General features: G+C 35.0%; 2 protein-coding genes across 4 annotated transcripts in view; one reads left to right on the top strand and one right to left on the bottom strand.

The window, feature by feature from the left end:
• Positions 1–369: 369 nt before the first annotated feature.
• On the top strand, positions 370–2,340 carry LOC115440348. The gene is made up of 2 exons (XM_030164609.2): positions 370–516; positions 1,212–2,340. Exon 2 carries the CDS (start codon positions 1,224–1,226, stop codon positions 2,244–2,246), a length of 1,023 nt encoding a protein of 340 aa, XP_030020469.2. The 5' UTR covers positions 370–516; positions 1,212–1,223; the 3' UTR covers positions 2,247–2,340.
• Positions 2,341–8,121: 5,781 nt separating this feature from the next.
• LOC115440351 (serine proteinase stubble) overlaps positions 8,122–22,430 on the bottom strand; it is a 146,369-nt gene continuing 132,060 nt past the window's right edge. For 2 of the 3 annotated variants that reach the window (XM_030164614.2, XM_030164615.2), the window contains exons 4-10: positions 15,860–16,021; positions 15,026–15,421; positions 14,506–14,763; positions 11,627–11,819; positions 10,227–10,524; positions 9,809–9,958; positions 8,122–9,164 (exon numbers count right to left, since the gene is read on the bottom strand). In XM_030164614.2, coding sequence (XP_030020474.2) covers positions 9,027–9,164; positions 9,809–9,958; positions 10,227–10,524; positions 11,627–11,819; positions 14,506–14,763; positions 15,026–15,421; positions 15,860–16,021 — 1,595 coding nt within the window. In that variant the 3' untranslated portion in view covers positions 8,122–9,026. Of the gene's footprint in view, positions 9,165–9,808; positions 9,959–10,226; positions 10,525–11,626; positions 11,820–14,505; positions 14,764–15,025; positions 15,422–15,859; positions 16,031–22,430 lie in introns of all 3 variants that reach the window. The other variant, XM_030164613.2, reaches the window with a different exon arrangement.

Genomic DNA, 22,430 nt, shown 5'->3' with positions numbered 1-22,430 from the left:
AAAACGTTTATTCACATAATAATAATAATATCAGCCCTACATATATACTATCCCACTGTTGGGCACGGGCCTCCTCTACTACTGAGAGGGATTAGGCCTTAGTCCACCACGCTGGCCTAGTGCGGATTGGTCCACTTCACACACCCTCGAAAATTCCTATAGAGTATTTCTCAGGTATGCAAGTTTCCTCACGATGTTTTCTTTAACCATTAAAGCAAGCGATAATTCACAAAGAATACACACATATTTTTTTTTAAAAAGTCAGAGGTGTGTCACTTGGGATTTGAACCTACGGACATTTGTCTCGGCAGTCCGTTCTACAACCAACGGACCACAAAATGGGTTCCGTCGGTAACCGATTCTGACTTGACACATTATTATTTCGAACCACCCACATCGCGGAAAATATAAAATTTTAAGTCAAGACGAAAGTTACAAAACACTGGATAATATGATTTTATGTAATTAATTTGTCAATAATAGGAAACATGGTTTTGTGTAGCGGCTAAGGAACTAGTAAGTATTTTTTTATTTATATATTAATACAATTATGCATTATTAATATGTTATGTTGGTGATACTTTGAGCATATCCGTTCAAGGAAACGTTATTAATTCGTAGTGCGATACTTTTAAAAATATATAATAAATTATAGCTTCACTCACATTATATATCCGAATGTATATGACAATTTATAATCCGGAGCTTATAAAAAATATATACAATTTTAAAAAGACGAGGGTATCATGTTTCCGAATAAAATTATATATATATTTTTTTATTGCTTTGAATAACGAGGCGAGCTTGTCGTTCGGCTTATGGTACGCGAAACGACCGCCCATGATGAGCAAAAACATGATCCAACACCTTGAATTACAAAGTATTTTTTGATATTACACTGCGCTCGCCATTCGGAGACATGAGATGTTAAGTCCTATATTGATTATGATTATGTCCAGTAGTTATACCGGGTACAATGTTCTTCAAACCGGAATACAACAGTAAGTACACACTGTTGCTTGGAGGCAGAGATAGACATAGCTGTGGTATCTGCCCAGGCGGACTCTCACAAATGAGTAACCTACCGCCAGTAAAAGTCTGATTCTTGTTCCAACGCGAGCCATAAATTTTCCTTTCTTTTCTAACGTAGGATTCATATTTCTCAATAATTTATATAGAACCAAATCAAATAATTTTTTCCCACTTTTCAGGAATGTTGCATCATGGCATTAATGTCTTCAGAAGAAAACAATGAAAACACACAATCTACAAAAATTTCAAGCAGAACTAAATACAAACAAAGCGAAAAGAAGAAACAAAAATTAAAAAAGAAACTGAAATTAACTGGGAACGTGATATCATCAAACTACGAAAGGGATGGTCAATACAACTTGCAGACTCACGAATCGTATATATCAAACATGTTGTCCACCTACCAATTTTATTCCAACTACGTTTATCCTGTTATAGCAGAGTGGAGTCCTGTGATCCCAGTACAGAATCCTGTGTACAGCATACATTTGCCTCTAGTTGTTAATCCGGTACAAGTAGTGACAACATACCCTTATATTGGAGTTGTACCATCAGCTGTACCTTCCCCTGTCACACCTATTGAGGAAATTGTACACAATCTTGAACCTTTACTGTGTTATGATGAACTTCATAAGGAAGAGAATAGGCATGAACCATATTTTTCATTACAGTATGATGAGCATTGTTTAGATAATTATAAACAAATAGCAGAGGTAGATGATTTTACTACATATTCACGAGAAATCAACGAAAGGGTGCAAGAAGTTGAAGAAATTACCTATCATAATAATAAAGTAGGTGATCCATTAGAATTTTATCTGACCTTGCCGAAAGAACTATTTCCTCCAGCAAGAACATTGTCAGTAGACCCCAATCCGATAATAGACGAGTTTTGTAAAATTCCAAACATACAAAAACACGCTCCGTGGATTCTAGATTTGGAATTTGGAGTTCCAAACCTGCCAATCACAAGACCTATACCTACGTATAATGTTAAACTGAACAGTGTTAATTGCAAGAACACACCGGATGCAATACACCCGGGTTTTGAGAGTTGTGGTAAAGATTTTAAAGATGTCTTTCTATTTTACTACGATTGTGTTATATCAACGTGGTATAGAGGCTATATCATTTTAAATAATGACAGATCAGTGGAGAATTTCCAATCCTGGTTGCTGCTGCCGGCACAGGTATTGGGAATGTGTTGGTCTTGAACGCATGCTGCATGATTTTAGAATGTAAAATTTGTAAATAATTCATTTTATTGATGGAATGCTTTATAATTTTAATTATATGAAATTCTTTTTATTGTGTTTATTTTTTTTATTCTAGAAATTTTTATTCGTTCTAATGCATTTTGTTTGATTAATATCGCTTTTTACATCGTGCTGCTGTTATACGTCACATAATGGTAAATAAAAAAGAAATGATTTGGCTGGCATGATTATAGTGACCTTCGAAATATGCAACGTCTCCACGAGTCGACATTTCACTAACATTGCACTACATAACAACCTTGGTTAAAAACTTAAAAGTAATTTAATTTCAATGCAAAAACAATTTATTTTAGAATCTAGATTGGCATAATGTTTTACAAGAAAACTGAAGTGAGTTATTGAAACCAATAAAATACTTTAGAGTAATTTTCTCTGGAAACAAAGTGTTGATAATATTTCACTTTAATTGACTCGTTGATATACTTGCTGACTCTGCGGTTAATTTCTTTTTTTATAATGGAACAATTATTTATTGGCTAGTAATTATGTTAAATAAATCCAATTGCCTGATAAGTAATAAAGATTTTTATGTAAATATAACGAGAAATGTGGGTGAAAGGATTGCCAATTCCTAACTTCAAAAATGAGGAACTTCCATATAAGCATACATCACGATAAAATTATAATTATACCTACCATTCCCGTAGAGGGCTTTTATTCCGATTTAAACTCTGCGACCTCCTTTAATCTTTTTTTAACATGTCTTTTTGTTTGTCTAAGAAGGATCAGCTTATAGAAACACAGGACTTTTTGGTAAGCGCTTTTGGCTCTCGCAATACTTGGATTCTAAGTAACTGCATTGGAAACCTGAGACAATAGACGATCCCCAGACATTGTTTTTTTGTTTCTTTTGTTGATTTTCGCAAAGTTCTTGATACTCATGGTGCCAGTGAGGTCGGAACGCCAAGGTAAATGAGTTTTGGCAAACCGTAAGTAGTGAAAGTACCATAGTTGCGCCCTTGCTTCTCCTTTGAGAAAAAAAAAACTTCTTTTAGTACACTGTTATTATTAATAATCGTAATAATGCTGGTGGTAGGATATATTTTATATCCGCCCGAATAACCAGTGTACACAAAGTGTTAAAACCCGCCATAGTGGCCCTAGTAAGTGTGTCGCGTTCCAGGATCAGCCTGTGTACATCCGGTTCCAAAAGGCCGGCATAATAGTGTCGACTTCCGAGGGCTAATCATGTCTTCTCAATTTACCAACAGGTGCAGTAGAATCATTTTACCATGCACGTGTAAAAAAATAAAAATAAATCCAAAGAAAATAATTATTAGATTCCATTTATTTCATATAAAATAACATTTACATTTTAACCTTAAATTGGTCAAACGATTGTGAACAGTTTACCACGAATTTCAGTTAACCCGTTTCGGAGTACAGACTGCCAGTTTATTGAGGTAACGTTGCTTCCGAGCCGAGTTTCCGGTTCGATTCCCGTTCGAGGCAAACATTTGCTTAAAGACAGTTGTTTGTTCTCGGGTGTAGTTGTTTGTGTTGTGTCAATACCTTCAGAGAGAATTCTAGTGGAGGAATATTAATTGAATCTTACGTTTTCCTACGTGGATATGCAATTTATGACGTCATGTTATTGTTATTGCTGAACGAAGCAGAAGTCACATACTATATTATATACATCAACATTTATGTAATTATATTTTGTACTAGCTTTTATTTATTATTTTTTGCTGGCGGCTTTGCCCGCGTGATGGAGTTTTCTGGGATATTTTCTTTCCGAGTTACTTGATATGTATCGTTATATTATGACCAAATTACATGAAACCATTATAAATTGTAGCTCATATGTTATTCTGATGCATAAAATTTTACTGTAAACTTTCATCCAAATCCGTTCAGTAGTTTTTTCGTGAAAGAGGACTATCATACATACATCCATTCTCACAAACTTTGAATGGTTATCGTGTCATTATTTATAAAAAAAAAAATTATCTGTTTTATCTATCCGAGTGCTTCTTTTTAGCGACTCTTCTATGAGTATGTTAATGCTTTTTTTTAATCAGGGGGCAGCAAAGTGGAGTCACTACACTAAACGAAGTAAAGTCTAAAGAAAGACACATAATATACAATGTTTGGCACATTACTAGCGTGCCCGAATTATTTTTCGTATACCACTAGTTTGCTATCCTTGGTATAGGGTCTCTATTGTTAAGGACTTTGCCCCTCGGTCCTCTAATGTGTGATCACTCCAAGCATCTTAATGTCAGGTCACCAGTGATCTCAATAATATAACCACTCTATTTTCTCTTAATACTTTTCATGCAAGAATATAAGAGTAATGCATTATAGAATGCTTTCTAAAAGTTCTGAAAGACTTTCGCACATGTGAAACTTACTATAGAGCGCAGCTGATCTTGTCTCATTTTTTTGTTTCACAATTCATATACATTGTACACTTAACCACAAAAGTTACTTAGCAATTTGAAATTTTAGATCGCGTTTAAATTTTTTGTCCTTATCAATGAATATTCTTTCTTCACTAAAATAAACTTCAAAGGGTTTAGTTTGTTTTGCATAAGTAAAAACGAATAATTCTATTGAAGTCAATGTGCGTGAAATTTTGCATTTGTTCACTTTTGTGGTTAACTGTACAACACAGTATTTTAGATCCATCATTTAGAGTCCAATATTTGACATCTCACATGTCAAAATATCGGTGACATAAATATAATTCATCTGAAAAAGATGATGATGATATCTAAACAAACCTTAAACACACATACACAACATCACGCATTTATCCCCGAAGGGGTATGCAGAAACGCAACCAGGGCCTTTATTCTGTATGATAGTGTAAACGCGTAACGCGGCCGTGTCATGTTATCTTCGAGAAATGTGTGTGGAATGGTATTCTGTAAGCCAAATTTCTATAGTCCTAAACATGATGCGTTGTGTTACGTGCTTGTTACACGTCAAAATAACGTGCGGGATAGAGAATAAGGCCCCAGGACACCCACTTTTCGCGAATTGTGTTTCGTCACATGATAAGATAGGAGGCGAGTCTATCGCTATATCGGTCACAAATTCCAGACTCCGGGTTGATACTGAGCAGAAAAATCCAAATAACACTTTGCCCGACCCGGGATTCGAACCCAGGACCTTAGAGCGCTACCGTACCGCGCATGCAGTACAACTACAACAGGCAGGCAAACCTTAAAACCATCAGAAATATAAGAAAATAGGTTAAAAACATTTCCTCCGCTTCCAATTCCGTTTTGAGTGAAGTCTGTAATCAGTATTAAATTTTAGAACGCAAATAAAGATACGACGTTCAGAGTTTACGTCCAATCAACGATATTAGGTATAAAAATTTTACGCTCAAAAATGTCCTAATTGGGCTACTTTAACACCAACAGCACATTCTGTTCCTCCATCCTTTATATTAATACTTGAAAAATAAATACAGGGTCATTTTGTCATTGCATTTCTAAATGAAACCATATGTCAGTGTGCCGAAAATCATTCATGGATCACAAATATTTTCAACAAAAATCCCGTTTTTATCTGACTTTTTTTTTATTACCTTAGTAGGCAAACGAGCGAGCGGTCCGCCTGATGGTAAGCAGCATTCACTGCCCATGGACTAAAGCCATGCCAGAGACACAACCAAGCCATTGCCTACCGGAAAATTGATAAACTCGAGTCGAATTGATAACCCCCTTTTTTTGAAGTCGATTAAAGAGGCTTATCAATTCCACGTATATTTTACTTACTTACTTTCTCATTTTTTATTGTTTTTTATTTTAGTGTCAATATGACGTGTGAGTATATTTCTGACTGAAAGTGTTATGTTACCGCTGTGACGAATTCTCATATAATAGTCGTGGTATTAAGGCGTGAACAATTACTTTATAACGATATTAATTCGAATTTCAATCTTACCCTTTCCGCTTTTCTTTGTTTTCTGGGTTTCTGCTTACCCCTTTAGAGATAAAGGGCTGTTCTTATGTATGAACCCAATGAGACCTATTAAAACCTCTAAGCAATATAAGTAATTACGTTATACATAATGATAGAATCGCATTTCCCCATCGCCTGTAACCTAAATTAGGGTGTATAATCGAGGACGTAATTAGGTTTTTAGTTGGGGGCAAAAAACTAGACCAGTTTTTAGTTCTATAAAGTTAATGATCTTAATTAACCTTATCGGATTATGTGTAAACGTTTCAGGCCGCGACGGTCCTTAGGATTAATGTAGGGCTGTACCCATGTATTGCTAGAAAATTATATTTTTGTTTTTAGTGACTTTTAAACATGCCATATGTCCCCAATACTAATTTCTATTAAATGGCATTTGATAACCTTTGTGCTAAAATATAAAAGCTTAATTTAAGTGACATCTATCACAATACTCCCTAAGAAGTAAGTTATTCATATCCATAATATAATTGACAAAATTTCAAAATGTAAACGTGCCTAAAATAAAAATACCGTTTCTTAATTTTTCTACTCTGAGTTCGATTGTATATTTTTGCATTTTTAAAAACTGAAAAATGCTTGATGGCGTCATACATACGGTTGAATGAAGTTGTTCCTTGGTCTACCTTACTATTTATTTAAAAAAACTAAGACACCGTCATTTGTCAATGTGAAATGTAAATATTACAATAGGTGCGTCACACAAAGGTCACGTATTAAGCCGTATCTATGACGTCATTTGGTTGTTACGTCGATTTAGAATAACACAAAATTCAAAATGAAAATCATAAATGAAAATATCTGAATTTTAAAAAGAAAAAACTAGGGTCCCATAATCTTAGATCTAGTTTCATAAAATATAAACATTTAGGTATGTTGAAAAATGAAATGTCAATTGCTGCTAGGATAATAAGTTATTTTTAAATACAAAATTGTGTAAATTGATGTATAAAATAATTGAAGATTTATGGTTAACAATGTATTATTACTTATATAATTTTTATAAAAAATCTCTGGACATAAATAAATTTTGTGGGGCAGTCCCCACCGAGCCCCACTCTGAGTACGTCCACTCGCCTAATTACAAGGAAAGTCGGTCGGTCAAAACGGGCGATTAATGTCGACTAGGCTTCATTCATTTCCAGTTATTAGGGATTCCAGGACATTTTAATCTACCAAAAATTGCTTTAGCCCAACAAAAGACTTGCGTGAATGGGACATTTTGAGTAAGAATGTTTGATTTGAGTTGTCGCACTTGTAGTTAACAAAATCTTTTTTTAAACATACACGCCAAAGTGTCTCCACTACACCTGATGGTAAGTGGAGTGGGTATCAATAGGATGTCGACTGACGAGATGTGATTACCTCTTAGCTGTCGATACAATTACGCCGGCCTGTTGACAGATATAAACATACTGATCTCGGAACGCGATACACTTACGCGGGCCACTATGATTATACAAAATATATCCTACCACCGGCAAACTTAGGCATTGAAGCGCTGTTAACTTATAAGATCATAATACGAATAGCAGCAAACCCCGTCATAAGAACTGATAGTTACTTCAAGCTATTGCTTACCCAATCCACTGATAATTAATATGATATATAATATCAGCCCTGTATCATATACTGTCCCACTGTTGGACACGGACCTCTTCTACTACTGAGAGGGATTAGGCCTTAGTCCACCACGCTGGCCTAGTGGCTTACTATTGGTCATTAGTTGGTCTTAATTAGTCTTAATTAAATTATTGGCCTAGTTTTAGAAAACAATATAACGTTATTTCCATGAATATTGCTCGTAGTTCCTTTATTTAGATAGTAATAATTTCCGCTTTTGAATTAGCTGTATTAAAATGAAACGATACTGTATAAATTATTTCAATATTTTAATCATTAACAATATTACTGTGCAAACGAACAACTGTATTCAACGTCATATAAACTATTCATTCAAACACAATGTATCTAGAATATACATAATACAAAACATCATTTCTGTGATATATAAATGCCTCGTAACAACACATGTTTTGGTATCTAAATTATTTCCTGCATTCTATAACAAATTTTCATATAACTTCCTTTACACAACTACAAGCTAGCTTAAGATAAGTACAAAATTCTTAAAGGAACCATTAAAAATATTGGTTGTTGTGAAGTGATATCTACAAAGTAACGAAACGTAAATAATACTGTATAAAAATACAAAAAATCCTTACATTAAGGCAAGACAAATACACGAATATTTACAATTAATCGATTAAATAATTCACTATAAATAACGGATAAAGATAAACTTACTCATATTGTTGTATTTACATTGGATGTCATCTACATCGCTGCAAGTGCATAGTATAATTCAATCGAGAACAGAGCATCGATCTTTCGATTCGATTTTACTTAACAGCCAAAATCGATACATTTTATTTATTTGCCAAATTCTAGTTTAGGTAACAATGAACCCGAGGTTGATTTTTCAATTGGTAAAATCGATTATAACATCGATAAATCGACTCCAACTCTGTCTCGAAAGAAACAAGCGATCGTCATCGGGGCGTTTATTATTGTTCAAGCCGTTGTAACACCGTATCGAAGCTCCACCAATCAGAGGATCGCGCGACGACCTCTGCAGAGCCTCAGGTGGACAAGTCCAAATAAAACGCCTCACAAAACGTTGAATCCAATCAACATTTTTGAAGGTAACTGCACTTGAATCGATTCGTATCGTCCATTATCGATTATCGAGTTCTTTCACTTTTAGTTTATCACTTATTAAGAGTTAACAGTCTGTAGGATCCAGGGTACGAATTTAGATATCCTGGTGCAGACGCCTGGTAGGTTTGCTTCACCGCATCCAATGCCCCAGCTTATGATTCCAGCTAGGAAATATCTCTGGTCTTTGCCTTTGACCTGGAATGTAGAAGACGGTATTATGCTCCAAGATGCGATCACTTAAGCAATGCTGCAACTGCTTCCTTTTACTCTTATTATGGAGAATTATTTTTCATATAATTTAAATATAGAAAGCTGTTTTGTTTAACATATTACAATCGCAATTATGACTTCTAATGGAATTAAAATTCATCTTATTTCATATTTATTTTAAAAGAAATTTGCTATTCTTTTTTTTTGTTAATATGACGACTATCGGCGTGCGGCGATAGCCTAGTTGGGTGTGGAACGGACTACCAAGACGAATGTCCGCAGGTTCAAATCCCAAGGGCACACACCTCTGACTTTTATAAAAAATCATGTGTGTATTCTTTGTGAGTTTATCGTTCGCTTTAACGGTGAAGGAAAACATCGTGAGGAAACCTGAACATCTGAGAAGTTCTCTATAGAAATATGTGTGAAGTCTACCAATCCGCACTAGGCCAACGTGGTGGACTAAGACCTAATCCCTCTCAGTAGTCGAGGAGGCCCGTGCTCAGCAGTGGGCAAGTATATAATACAGGGCTGATATTATTATTATGACGACTGCGACCATCTACTATAAATGTTTATTTTATAATTTATTAGTTTGACTGAATCGTGAAAAAAAGATAATTTTTTACCTGCAGTGGTCCTCCAGAGTCACCCTGGCACGAGTCATGCCCGCCTCTTTCGTGACCAGCACAGAGGAATATATCAGGAATGAACTCCTGACGACCCGCTCGAAGAAACATAGACTTGCATCTCTCGTTTGAGACTATTGGTACTTGCACCTGGAATAAAAAATATTTACTTAAACATTACTTCTTCCAAAAAATGATATCGAAGAATTTACCAAACTTATTTAGTTTAGCATAAAATACATAGGAAATTTTATAATCATCTAATATTTTGTTGTAATCATTCTATTTTAAACCAAGCAAAGTTAACTAAAAAATATACCGTAATGTACTGAGTAATCATTCCTTTTAGTACCACGCTAAGTTGACTCCAAAATATTCCCTCATGTACTGAAGTAATTAGAATAAAAATCCCGCTTACCTCTTGCAAAACAGAAGGCAGCACTCCACCTTCAGACAATCTTCCCCATCCAGTGACAGTAGCATTCTCTCCAACCAGCAAATCATCAGAAGCAGGGAGACATATCGGGGATATGTGAGGTGCAAATTGCAATGGCGTCTCCAACTTCACTAAGGCAAGGTCATACTCGTATGTATAGAAGTTGTATTTTGGATGAACTGCTTTCCGAGCCACTCCTCGCTCCACGAATGGATATTCTTCTGATACTGATGAGAAATCGTATTCACCGACGCGTATCCTTATTTGAGATGTTAGGAGGCTGGAAAGAATATTGTTATTTGAATATTTAAAATAAGTAAGTGTCTTTAGACTTAAATGTATCACCGTCATAAAAACAAACGGCCCAACGGAAGATCAGCACTGGCTTCACTGTCAGCATATTGGTGAGTTGGTGACTTTTTGTGACAAACATAGTTTTAAGTTTTTTTTGTCTGTTTCGCTTGTTTGTCTGTTATGTTTACGTAACTTGTGTTTGTTGCAAAATAAATTGCCTAGTCTTCTTTCTTTTTTTTGTTCTAATAGGTTTCGTTTGATACCATGACTAACTGTGGAAGCGACAGTTACTTTGATAAATTGTTAAAACTAACCAACAATTTATTTATTAGCAGTTGCTTTACCTAGTTTTTGCATAGACGTAATGTTATATACCAATATAATATTTATTACAAAATATTACACAATAATAAAAATAAGCAGCTTTTAGCTTAAAACCTTGTTGGACTTTCAAATGTTTTTGAGGAAAAATATTCCGCATAGTACTTCAACGAACAAACTTTACACCCCGAGCAAAAGCTAATAAGGAACCACTCAGGATGTTACATTTACTACAACATTAACTCCGAGATGCCTTTAATTTGAAGAATTTACAAACTTTCATCGGAGAACTGCTCTGAGGAATTTCAAATTTCCATTTCATTTTTATTGCATTAGATTATTTTAGAATTGGACTATTTAACATTCATCATCATTGTCATTAACGACATGAATTACCAATATTAATGTTTTAAAATTGAAAATTAAAAACCTATTTGTCAGTTATTTCCTTATAATTTTTAAATGTTTTCCTAGTCCCACAGTTATTTTATACAATTAAATTAAGTGCTGAATATACGCCTGGAAATATTTCTTCTCGATTGCCTATAAACTGTACCACACTATCCATAAATTTGAAATATGCACTGCAAGGCACTACGCTGCGCCTTTCATCTTAAGACATAACAAGTTTTTATAACAGTAGCTTTATATCTCACAACCAGGTTATATAATTCTCTTGTCAATCGATACTCTAATGGGACAATCCACTTACCATCAGATGCATCATGCCTGAATAAAAAAATATTTATTAGTATAAAATGACTTACTCATCAACGCAATGGCCAGCTGTGGCGATCCAACCCTCATTGATGATGGCGCCACCACACCGATGAGTGGAAGAGAAGCCGAAGAATGAGGTTCGCCTGACTGAGACCTGCCACGGCCACCTGCCAAAGCTGGAGTCCTTGCCGCCCATAATGCGGGTCTCTGGGCGGGGCCATAATGCTGTGACGCCACATTCTGAAAATCAGAATCATAATGAGAGTCATGGCATTTATAATTCACACAATATTATTTGTGTACAATTTTATACATTACATAGTCTAGATTCACGACTAATGGTATAATTATCTGTAACTTTAAATGCACGGGTCTTAAACCAGTAGAGGGATAGCGTGGTTGGTTTATTTCTGAAAACGATGATAATATTAAAACTTATTTTTTTTTATTCTACTACTAACTCTTTATTACATTATACTGTCCCACTGTTGGATATGGACCAACAGGCCTGAACTACGATCGTCTAGAGTGGGTTTACTTCACATACCTTTCAAAATTCTTACGAAGAATTTCTCTTGAATGCAGGTTCCGCACAGTATGATTTACTATTAAAGCAAGCGATAATTCACAAAGAAATCTTAGAAGTTCTATGATCCTTTCAATTCTCTAAACAATGTATTCGAAACAGACATCCGTTATCATTAGAGTGACACTGAGAATCCGTCAGGTCGGTTCAAACATTGCGGTTATGTCAGAACATTGCCGATTACATATATATTCGTAGTATAAGCCAATCAAGTATGGTGTATATTGATTTAATATAATACTAGAGATCTACCTCCGCTCATAAGATATATAAGTGCAGTGGGGCCACTTGGCCATACTCGTATAAAAAAAATATTTGATCTATTTTCAAGTGATATAATTTTTCTCGCTTTTATATATTTAATAAATTATTTTAGGCTAAAACACTATTACATTTATGATGCTGTGTAGTAAAAAGTATGAAGTTTGAAAGAGATAACTAAACATGTAACATTCATTCAAATCCTCAGAATGAATAAATGGAATACGGCCGCGCAATCTAGAACATATTATCAACTTTTTAAAAAGAATAATATTAATAGATATTACAGTAAAGGTTCTCACGTAATGGTAAGTAATTGCCAGAGATGATATTAAAAATAGTTGATTAGATATCAAAATACGTAATGCTTTGTGATTTGTGATTCAAAGTTCAGGTAATGAGGTTACTGTTTGATAATATAGGATTTTTCTTCTCAATATTAGCCTGAAGTTCAAAATTTGTGCCCGATATGATGGACTCGCCCTTTATCCCGTCCAAAGTTACACACTATGAAGTGGGTCCACTAGTTCCACCTCTGTTACCCCCCCAGGATTATAAGGCGTGAGTGTATTTGTATGTATGTTTGTGTTTATAGTTAGTTACCATAAGATGATCGGCTTGGTCGCTTCGCTATTCAAGTGAGTAAAAATAATCATAATAATATAACATCAAATTAAATAACGTTTTCACATTAAACTTTTCGAACTGAATCCTAAAACTAGATTACACATTACGCAAATCCCGGCCTAACGTACCGTGAAATACTTTTATATGCCACTCCATTATGGAGATCTTTTCAAAACGTATGAATACATTGAGTACATTTTATAAGCCTATTAAAAGAAAGTGGTTGGAGTACTATGCTGTTCTATTAATATTCTTGTTAAGTTTTAGCTACAATACTGTTAGGTGATGAATTATTTTTATTCGGAATAACGCAGAGAAAAATCATAGGCTCTTGCAAATACACATCCGCAAAATGGGTGGCTGAGACGCATCTCGAGCATGGTATGAATTTGTATGAGTACTTCTAACCTTTTTCATTATTATACAACAGAATAGTAATCGTAATGAGGAATGTACTTAATGATTAAGGGCTAAGCTGTTCTAATCAATATTATATAGGTAAATGAAATTATGCTGTATTAAAGTAATTTAAAGTACATTTTGCACGTACAAAAGATCCTTTTATCTCGACAACATTCATGAAATATCTGGCACATTAAAATTTTAACAGGCAACAATTGAAATTGTGTTCAAAAGTCAAAATTCGCCTTTTGAAAAACACGAAAAGTCGTGAAATATGGCTTCATTCTGTCGTGAACGCGCGTCCGCTTCATTTAATTTTGCATCCAATTACACGACAAATTGGAACAATGTAGTGCTTTTACAAGTACATTTGTGACTTGTTCGAGTTTTTAACACTAAATTATTATTAATTTACACATCACGTTTTACGGTATAAAATAAATGCATTTTTCTGAAGCTGAAAAAGGGTGAACAAGGAATTCTTATCTACTAGTGTCTTAAAATTAGAAATATCACAATGCTACGACATTATCTTGGACAGCTATAAGCTGCTTGTTATGTACTGGTACTTAACGGAAGCCTCGTCAAGTGAATGAATTTTGTCAGACAAGCTTGTAAATTAAGTATGTTTGATCGACTTATTGGCCTTTCCATTATGGATTTAAAAAATATAAAACCCAAAATAAAACCTATTCTAGCTTTAATAATCGTGGCCCGCCTTTGGATCGGCAGCCCAAGTAAAGATAAAATGTGGTAAAAGCGCAAAGAGACCAAACGACTAACTTCAACTGCTTTGTTGATGGTAGGAAACTTGCATCCTATTGTTCTAACCATGGTATACCCATCATCGTAGCCCACGTAATTGTGTCGCGTTCCAAGATTCGACCTTCCCTGTATATATCCAGTTTTAAACAGTTGTCTACTGGCGAGGGACAATCATCTCGCGTTAGTCAATACTATCTGAATCCCACTTCACTTACCATTAGGCGCAGTGCGGTCAGTTTACAGTGCTCGCATATAAAAAGAATGACGGTCATGGTATGAACTTACCCACATTACTAGTCGCTGCAGTAGTCTGCAGAGACGGCGGGGTAGACTCCTCCGTTTTATTTATCATGTTCGTAGCAGGATCCTTAGGTTTTATATAATTCTTGTGAGGTTTGCTGGTGGTGGTTGTGAACTTCTTGGTTGGCTTCGGCTTGCCAGCCGGCTTGTCCCACGACGGTCGCGGTTTTGTGATGAAAGACGGCTCGGTCGTCGCCTGCCAGTGTATTGTGTTCAGGTTGCTCGGTCTCGACATGAATTGAGCTGGAATAGATTGGAAAAGAACTTAATTTAAAAAAGATATGCCAGTTTTAAAAGTATGTTTTTGATTTAATTTTAAGTTTAAAGTCATCCGTATGATTGGTTTTAATAATTGATTTTTAAAACAAAAAGATATGTTTAGCGCCATCTTCTAAAATAATAGCTAACTATGTGATAGTTTTGTGTACCAATACATTAGTTGTTTTTGTAGTTCACGTTCACGTTCATAGATGTCGTTAATAAGAAAAAATAATTTAATACTCACCTGAAGGAATACTATTCTCAGCGTGCTGCTCAGACACGGCCATCGGCCGCGCCCCAGGTATTATGCTAAGACTAGACGAAATCTTATTGTGGAGACTAGTTTCCGCTTCACCGTTCGGCCTATTTACATTTTGGTACTTATTTACACTGTTGTATGGTATTTTATTAGCTATATCACTATTTGGACGGATGCCTAGCATGATATCGTTCAGGGATATCTGCGGCGGTACGTAGCTGTGGGACGTAGGCGCGCCATCTATTGGTTTTGTCATGAACGAAGGGCGCTGTGTTTGCCAGTTCTGTCTAGTTGTTGTCTCTGGTCGTACTGTTGTAGTAGTTGTGGTACTAGATGGCGTTGTGAACGAACGGTCAGTGACAGTCACCGGCGGCAATGTTTCTGAAATAAAGTTAAAAATAAATTAAAAATATGCGTGATAAAATTTATTTGAACATACTTTAAAAGGTTTCCACGAAAAATTATTGAACTATTAATTATACTTAATATAATGATTTCTTATTTACGCGAATGTTAGACATTAAAATTAAATTATTTTTCGGAATTTATCGCAGTTTTAATATTTTGGTTTTCTCCTTGAAAGGGAGGGAATTTTAATATACTTAATATTTTTTAAATTTTACCAACAAAAACTATAATATTTGTCCACTATAACATAATGACATAATTTTAATTATTGTTTATCCAAGATTAAACATACACTTTCCCAAGAGCAATTACTGTTACAAAATACAGTCAGACCAGCAATTTTTCGGTATGTCTTTTTTATTTCACACACTCTACACTTACTACTTAAAGATGAGGAAATATGTTTTTCACCTTGTACAATCGGCTTGTCTGGCAGCCTGCAGCAGGAACCGAACATGAACCCATCGACACAGACGCCGGCATGCGACCCGCCGAGCCGGTTGCAGTCCTGCACCCACATGCAAGCGCCCCTCTCGCCACGCGCCACACACGTCTTGCGAGACATTTGATAACCTGCAATGCCCGTAATGACAAATACTGTTAATTACTTTGCCTTATCATGCCTACCCGTGGAATAATTATTCACCACCATCTACCAAAACGTGGCAGATACTTATAGTTCTCAAAAGATGTCGTTGTTTTATATATTTTGGGTTTTGTATATTATGTAATTATTTTATAAACTAGGAATAAATTAGTTCGACAAAGTACCATAAGATGTCGCTATTTAAAAAGTAATTAATATAAAGGATGGCATCGTTATTTACTCATAAAATATATGTTACATTCGTCAATATTACAACTACCCTACAAGTGCATAGTGACGAGAAACAGTTCGTGCTTAAAGACTTGCAAAGGCAGTGCAAAATAGAAACAATTGCAAGTAGGTACGTTTGGCACAAGTCTACCAAAACCCAAATTTATTCTCTGCACTAATATAACTAGAGCATTGTGACTTGGTAAAATAACATTTTATCATTAATATAGACTTTTTAGGCAAATTCCACATCTTTAATATATTATAAGTTATTAGCTCTGAATATACTTTTACTTTCACTTTTAATCACTAGATGGCAATAGTTGTATCGCGAGTAGAACAAAAAGTACGAAAAATGTATCGAACATTCGAAACGCTTCTAAAAAGAAATGCTCTCGTTAAGTTGTAAACGCCATGAACAAAATACAAATCCATTTAAAAAATAAGTATATGACTCAAAAACTGGAACATTTTCAAATCGCACAAACAAAATTCCTCTCCTCTAAATCAAACTTAATCTCCCACAGTTCATTGCACAAAACACCTAAATCCAATACGGCGATAAGTAGACCAAAATGTAAGCCTTTTACTTTTTGGATAGAAAAATGTTCCCCTTCAAGTCGAACTTCAAACCAGCTCAGGCTTAATATCCAAGACCAATATCATAACTAGATCAATATTAAATCCTCTCAAACACTAAACCTCCTCAATTTCACGTTCCATTTCAACAAAAGTTTATGTTAAACGCGCGGAGTACATAAAATCTAATCAATAAGTCGTAGGCACGTTTCGCGGTACAATTGTAAATCAGAATGTAGGCAAAAGGGGGTAGGCAATATTTTACGAACGTTGGCCGGCCGCTCGCTCGGGGCGTATGATGCATCTACGTACCGTAATGTAGTATATTGAAAGTTGGTAGGGTCAGTATTTTGTTCTTTTAAAGGGCCATGACAAAGTGAAGATTGTTGAGTCAACCCCATATGTTTTGAGTGGCATATAGAAGCTTACACGTGTTTATTGTTTGTCTAAATGCTTATACTAGTTTATGAAACTAAAGACAGAAAAAAATTACGCACTCCTATACGTATCAATATGTGTATCAAATTAAAGGACTTGGTGAAAAAAAAATAATCATGAAAAAACAAGATTTTATGTAAAGGTTCTAAAAGATAAATATGATGACTAAATCTTTGTTGTTTTCTACCATATATAGGTACAGCCATTTTTAATAAACTATCTCAATCTTCGATCTGATTCCAAGAATGAACCAATCAAATAACTCGTTTGTACGCATGTCAAAAATACTTTGTTCTGATTGGTTCATTTTTGAGATAGATCGAAAAAGCTATTTTTTTGAAAATGGCAGTTTGAGATATAAATTTCACACGAGGTTTACTTTTATCAATAAGTTACATTATTGTATTATCAAATACAAACATTGCAATTTCAATAAATGCTTGTATTTACTGCACGCATATGAACTGCCCGATATCAGGGCGCTGAATATCATTGGAAACCGCCCTCGCTGCTTGGATATGACGGACTGTTGTTGCATAATATTAAAACTTCACACCGTTTACCGTATCAACCATCTTTAATATTCGCACGACTCCCTGCATGTTGTGGTTAGTGTATAATTTATTTGTGGGAAAGTGATGATGTATAGACGATAGATGGTGTAGGTTCAAATTCAAATTCAAAGCTTATTGCAGTCCACAATCATTTTAAACAATAGATGTTCAATTTAATACGTGACATAATCGTGGACCCTGTCGGGCACGGCAAATTTTCAAGAGGGGTGAAATTATACAATTAATTACTTATAATAGGTATTTGTTATTTGCATGTACATTTTATTATTTTTATTTTATTTTATACAACTAGATTCCTACCGGCTTCCATTTCGTAATTGAAGTAAAATATAATTATCATTAAAACGATTTGCAGACGTCATTTATGTATATACATAATATATTATTAGTAGCCTGTACCACAAACATGTTAAGTGTTTCATATCGTAACATCTTGGACAAACAAATATTATATATAAGTATTGATATCTTAAGATTAATGAAGGTAGATTGTCCATTGTGATACAACTACCCTGCTTTTAAAAATGTGTCTGTCAACTAAGATGGTATTACATAGATACGTTGTCCGAGCTCAATACTGGCAAGACGAAACTAAGGTAATTGCCCGACTTGACGGCCAATGAGCGTGCGGCACTAACGTTGTTACGTAACTGTCGATGTATTCTTTTCTAACGAATGTATGCTGCATCTTTTTATTCCTTCTTCGAGCCAATTTGTAATTATATGTACAGGTACGTGACTATAGCAAATAGTGCGCCGTTTTTATGTGCCATTTTGTTAGTGTATGACGCGTCTATTTGTAAAACGTCATTGTCTGTCAATTTGTGAATAAATGTTGAACACACTACCTATAAGTTTTCACCAGTTCACCACTGGTAACTAGAGGGTGAGATTAGGGAGATCACGGAGGACTGAAAAAGACACCTCCCTTAGATTTTGTTTGCCTAGCACCTTTATAATTGCACCGTTAGAACTAAACCTAACTCAAAAACGACGACTAGTGGGAAACGAAAAAATAATTTTGAATACAATATAAATCAGTGAAATGGTCGGGTTAAAGTGATAATCTGTTTCTATTCTACAATTATGTCTTTTTCTCGTAATAGGTTTATGAAACATGCTTTGGATGTTCGTTTTTTAACAAAATCAGAAAATATATTTATTTCGAGTTAGGTCACTTTAGTTCTAAGGCTGCGATATGTACCTACTTGTGTTAATTGTAAGGACTAAAAGAACAAAACAATCCTTTATCCCCGATATGGTACACGGAGGTGCAACTAGATCAGCCTCATTTCGCTATGTGACTAATATTTGTGATTAATAAATCGTTTTTCTTTCCTTCTTTCTATGTTAACTACTTAAAAGAAATTCCCGATTTGCCTCCTCTTGACCTAAAGTTTGGATTTTCTCTCTTGCACCAGTTCTTGTAAGACCCTAAGACGTAATACTGATTCATTCCAACAAACATGGGTGCCAATGTCAGCCAACATCTTGATAAAATAACTTGTATACATTGGTGCAAAATTCATTATTCAATCAACAAAATCATAAAAGAATCTCAATCTTGTCCAAGTATTGTACCAATAACTCAACGCCTACCGAACCGGCATTAAATCCAAGATACGTATAACAAATGTAATTCATCGAACAATAAAATACTGATATCGGCGTTGTCGCGATCTGATTTGTTATTGTAACAGCACTGGCTTGTAGGCACTGTAGCACCGAAATCAGAAAGATTATTTGTAACAAGGAAGCATGGGTTTCGGGAAGGGGGATGTAATTAGGTACAAGTGCACCTTCCTGAACAGAAATAAATCACACAAAATATGTCACTGAATAAATCTGCAGCAATTGGAGGAGACGCGGCGATAGCCTAGCTGGGTGTGGAACGGACTGCCAAGACGAATGTCCTCAGGTTCAAATCTCAAGGGCACACACCTCTGACTTTTCTAAAATCATGTGTGTATTCTTTGTGAATTTATCGTTCGCTTTAACGGTGAAGGAAAACATCGTGAGGAAACCTGCACATCTGAGAAGTTCTCTATAGGAATTTCGAAGGTGTGTGAAGTCTACCAATCCGCACTAGGCCAGCGTGGTGGACTAAGGCCTAATCCCTCTCAGTAGTAGAGGAGGCCCGTGCTCAGCAGTGGGCAAGTATATAATACAGGGCTGATATTATTATTTATTATAAATTGAAGCTATCGACCACCAAAACCTTGATTTGAATTTGAAAGAAAACTTAATGACATTATATAGTAGTGCGTAGGTGCAGATGCACCTCTCTAAAACTAATCTTGATGGAGCCCATGCAAGGAAGTAAAATACTTTTTTATATTGGCATGGCACAGTGACCTGATGGTAAGTGGAGTGGGGTCCAATAGAATGTCGGCTGACGAGAGATGATTACCCGTCGGCAGTCGACACGATTATGCCGGCCTGTTGAAACTGGATAAAGCTGATCCCGGAACGCGATATGACATTGATGTTTAAAATAAAAACAAATTTATCTAAAATCCAAATTCGCGGCATTGTTTATACGCGGAACTGAAATTCCTCTATGTTTTGTTGGTGGAATTTCATCGAGAAATAATTCCCCGGTGGCGATAAATTGCTCAGAATATATCGCGAGTCATGGCTACCGGTTGCTTTGGGCGTGGTGCAAGTATTAAATTTAATATGACGAAATTTTAAAGGCCGAAATATCCATGCATATTAATTATTTTTACGTTTTTCTTTCAACTGCGAGAACTAATCACTAACTAGACGTGAATTTAAATTCTTTACTTGTCAATACTTGTTTAGTTACCCAGATTAAAGGTGAAACAAAATGTATGAAAATGGACCTTAAGCTATAACCTTAAGCATCTTTTTTTTTAAGTGAGTTTATTAAAAAATTAGACACCGTTAGTTATTAAAGAGTTCTTATTGTACATATTATTGATATTTTCAGAAAATATGAAACCGAATAAGTCTTGAAACAAAACACTAATTTAGTTAACATTGAATAAATTCAAATGAAAATGATTATTGGCAGGTAACCTGTAATGTTTAATTACACTCATTATAACCATGTGTCTAAACACATCAAATCCTCCCACTTAAACTTTATGTATCCAATAAAATTATGCATCAAACATTGACAATAAAAACTATTCTTGGAAACCCAATAATCATTGTACCCCCATACCATAAATTAATGGTCATAAATTACAAAGTGGCAGTTATCTTTATCGCGGACGATAATCGTTCGTTTTCACACTAAACTATTTATCGCTAACGCTCATATCTTGCGATCTGGAAGCTCTCTAAGGCTTCATCGATGTGATCGGAGCACGCGACGCCCGCGCCACCGCCCGCGTCGGCGAAAGTGTGCAACTGTCAGGGATGTATGTGGGTGTGGGTCCTATGAACTGAAGGTCCCAAAATATTGTGTGTTTAAAATGTGTGCTATGCCCTAGCGAAAATATGTTTTGTGAACATAAAATCTTTAGATCTAATGTTTTCCTGTTTAGTTTTATCTACAAAATGGTTGTGAACATAAAATATTTTGATCTTAACATCTCTGCCTAGTTTTGTCTACAAAATGGTCGTATCATCAGTCGTAATTTTCTCATATTTATACCTTCTTGACTGAATATCGAGAGATTCCTGGGTTATTTTACTACGGTATATTTTACATAATTGATAATCGATTTATAGTTTGAAAATTGCTCTAAAATACTGGACACAAGAAAACTGTCGCTTCCATTTTACTTGACACAAGACCCCCAGGTGTGTAACCTAAATACAACCCTGTACCCCAGCTTAACAATCATCTTTGTGCAATGTTTATTGCCTACACATAAAGGTCTGACACGATCGATTCCGAATAAATCGTAATTTGTCCAATACAGTACAATGTAAGTTTAAACACTGACCTCTTTTTAGTATATTGGGTGTTCGAATAGATCCTTGTGGAAATTCTTAAAATGAATGGTTTTTGTTAGTATTTCGCGATTATTTTCTATATTAATCTTTTTACTTTTTAATTCTCGACACCGCAGCATATACGTTTGTAATTTTGTTCATTTCACTATATTTTCAAACCTTTTTGTAACTTCTATCTTCCCTTCTCCTTCTGTAATCTTATCTTTTAGAAGAAAAGGCTGTTTACATCTTTTTATTGTATTTATTTATGATTACAACTGAGACCTAAATTATAATCAATGGTAGGATACAATATATTGCATTTATGTTTTTAATAAACTTTTTTATACTTAAACCAAAAAGAAAACTTTTATAAGAAATTCCATACATTGACAAATTATGACGATCTACTCGACTTTTCCTTCTCTCTAGTTAAAGGATTGAGCAAGCGCAGGTCCTATGGTAGGGCTGTCGATAATAATTATTCATATATCCGTGCCACTTCATAATACTTCCAGTAACCAGACGCCATTATTAAATCAATTAATATTTACACTAAATCACTCATAACAAAAACACCATGAAACCATTTAATACTTCAGAAAAATCTTAACAAAATTTCAATGGATTACAATATTTCTTTACAAAAACAAAAATACGTATC

The sequence above is a fragment of the Manduca sexta genome, chromosome 19 (assembly GCF_014839805.1).
Source record: "Manduca sexta isolate Smith_Timp_Sample1 chromosome 19, JHU_Msex_v1.0, whole genome shotgun sequence".
NCBI lineage: Eukaryota > Metazoa > Arthropoda > Insecta > Lepidoptera > Sphingidae > Manduca > Manduca sexta.
Note: the sequence above shows the minus strand (reverse complement) of the source record. Positions and strands in the feature narration are given on the sequence as shown.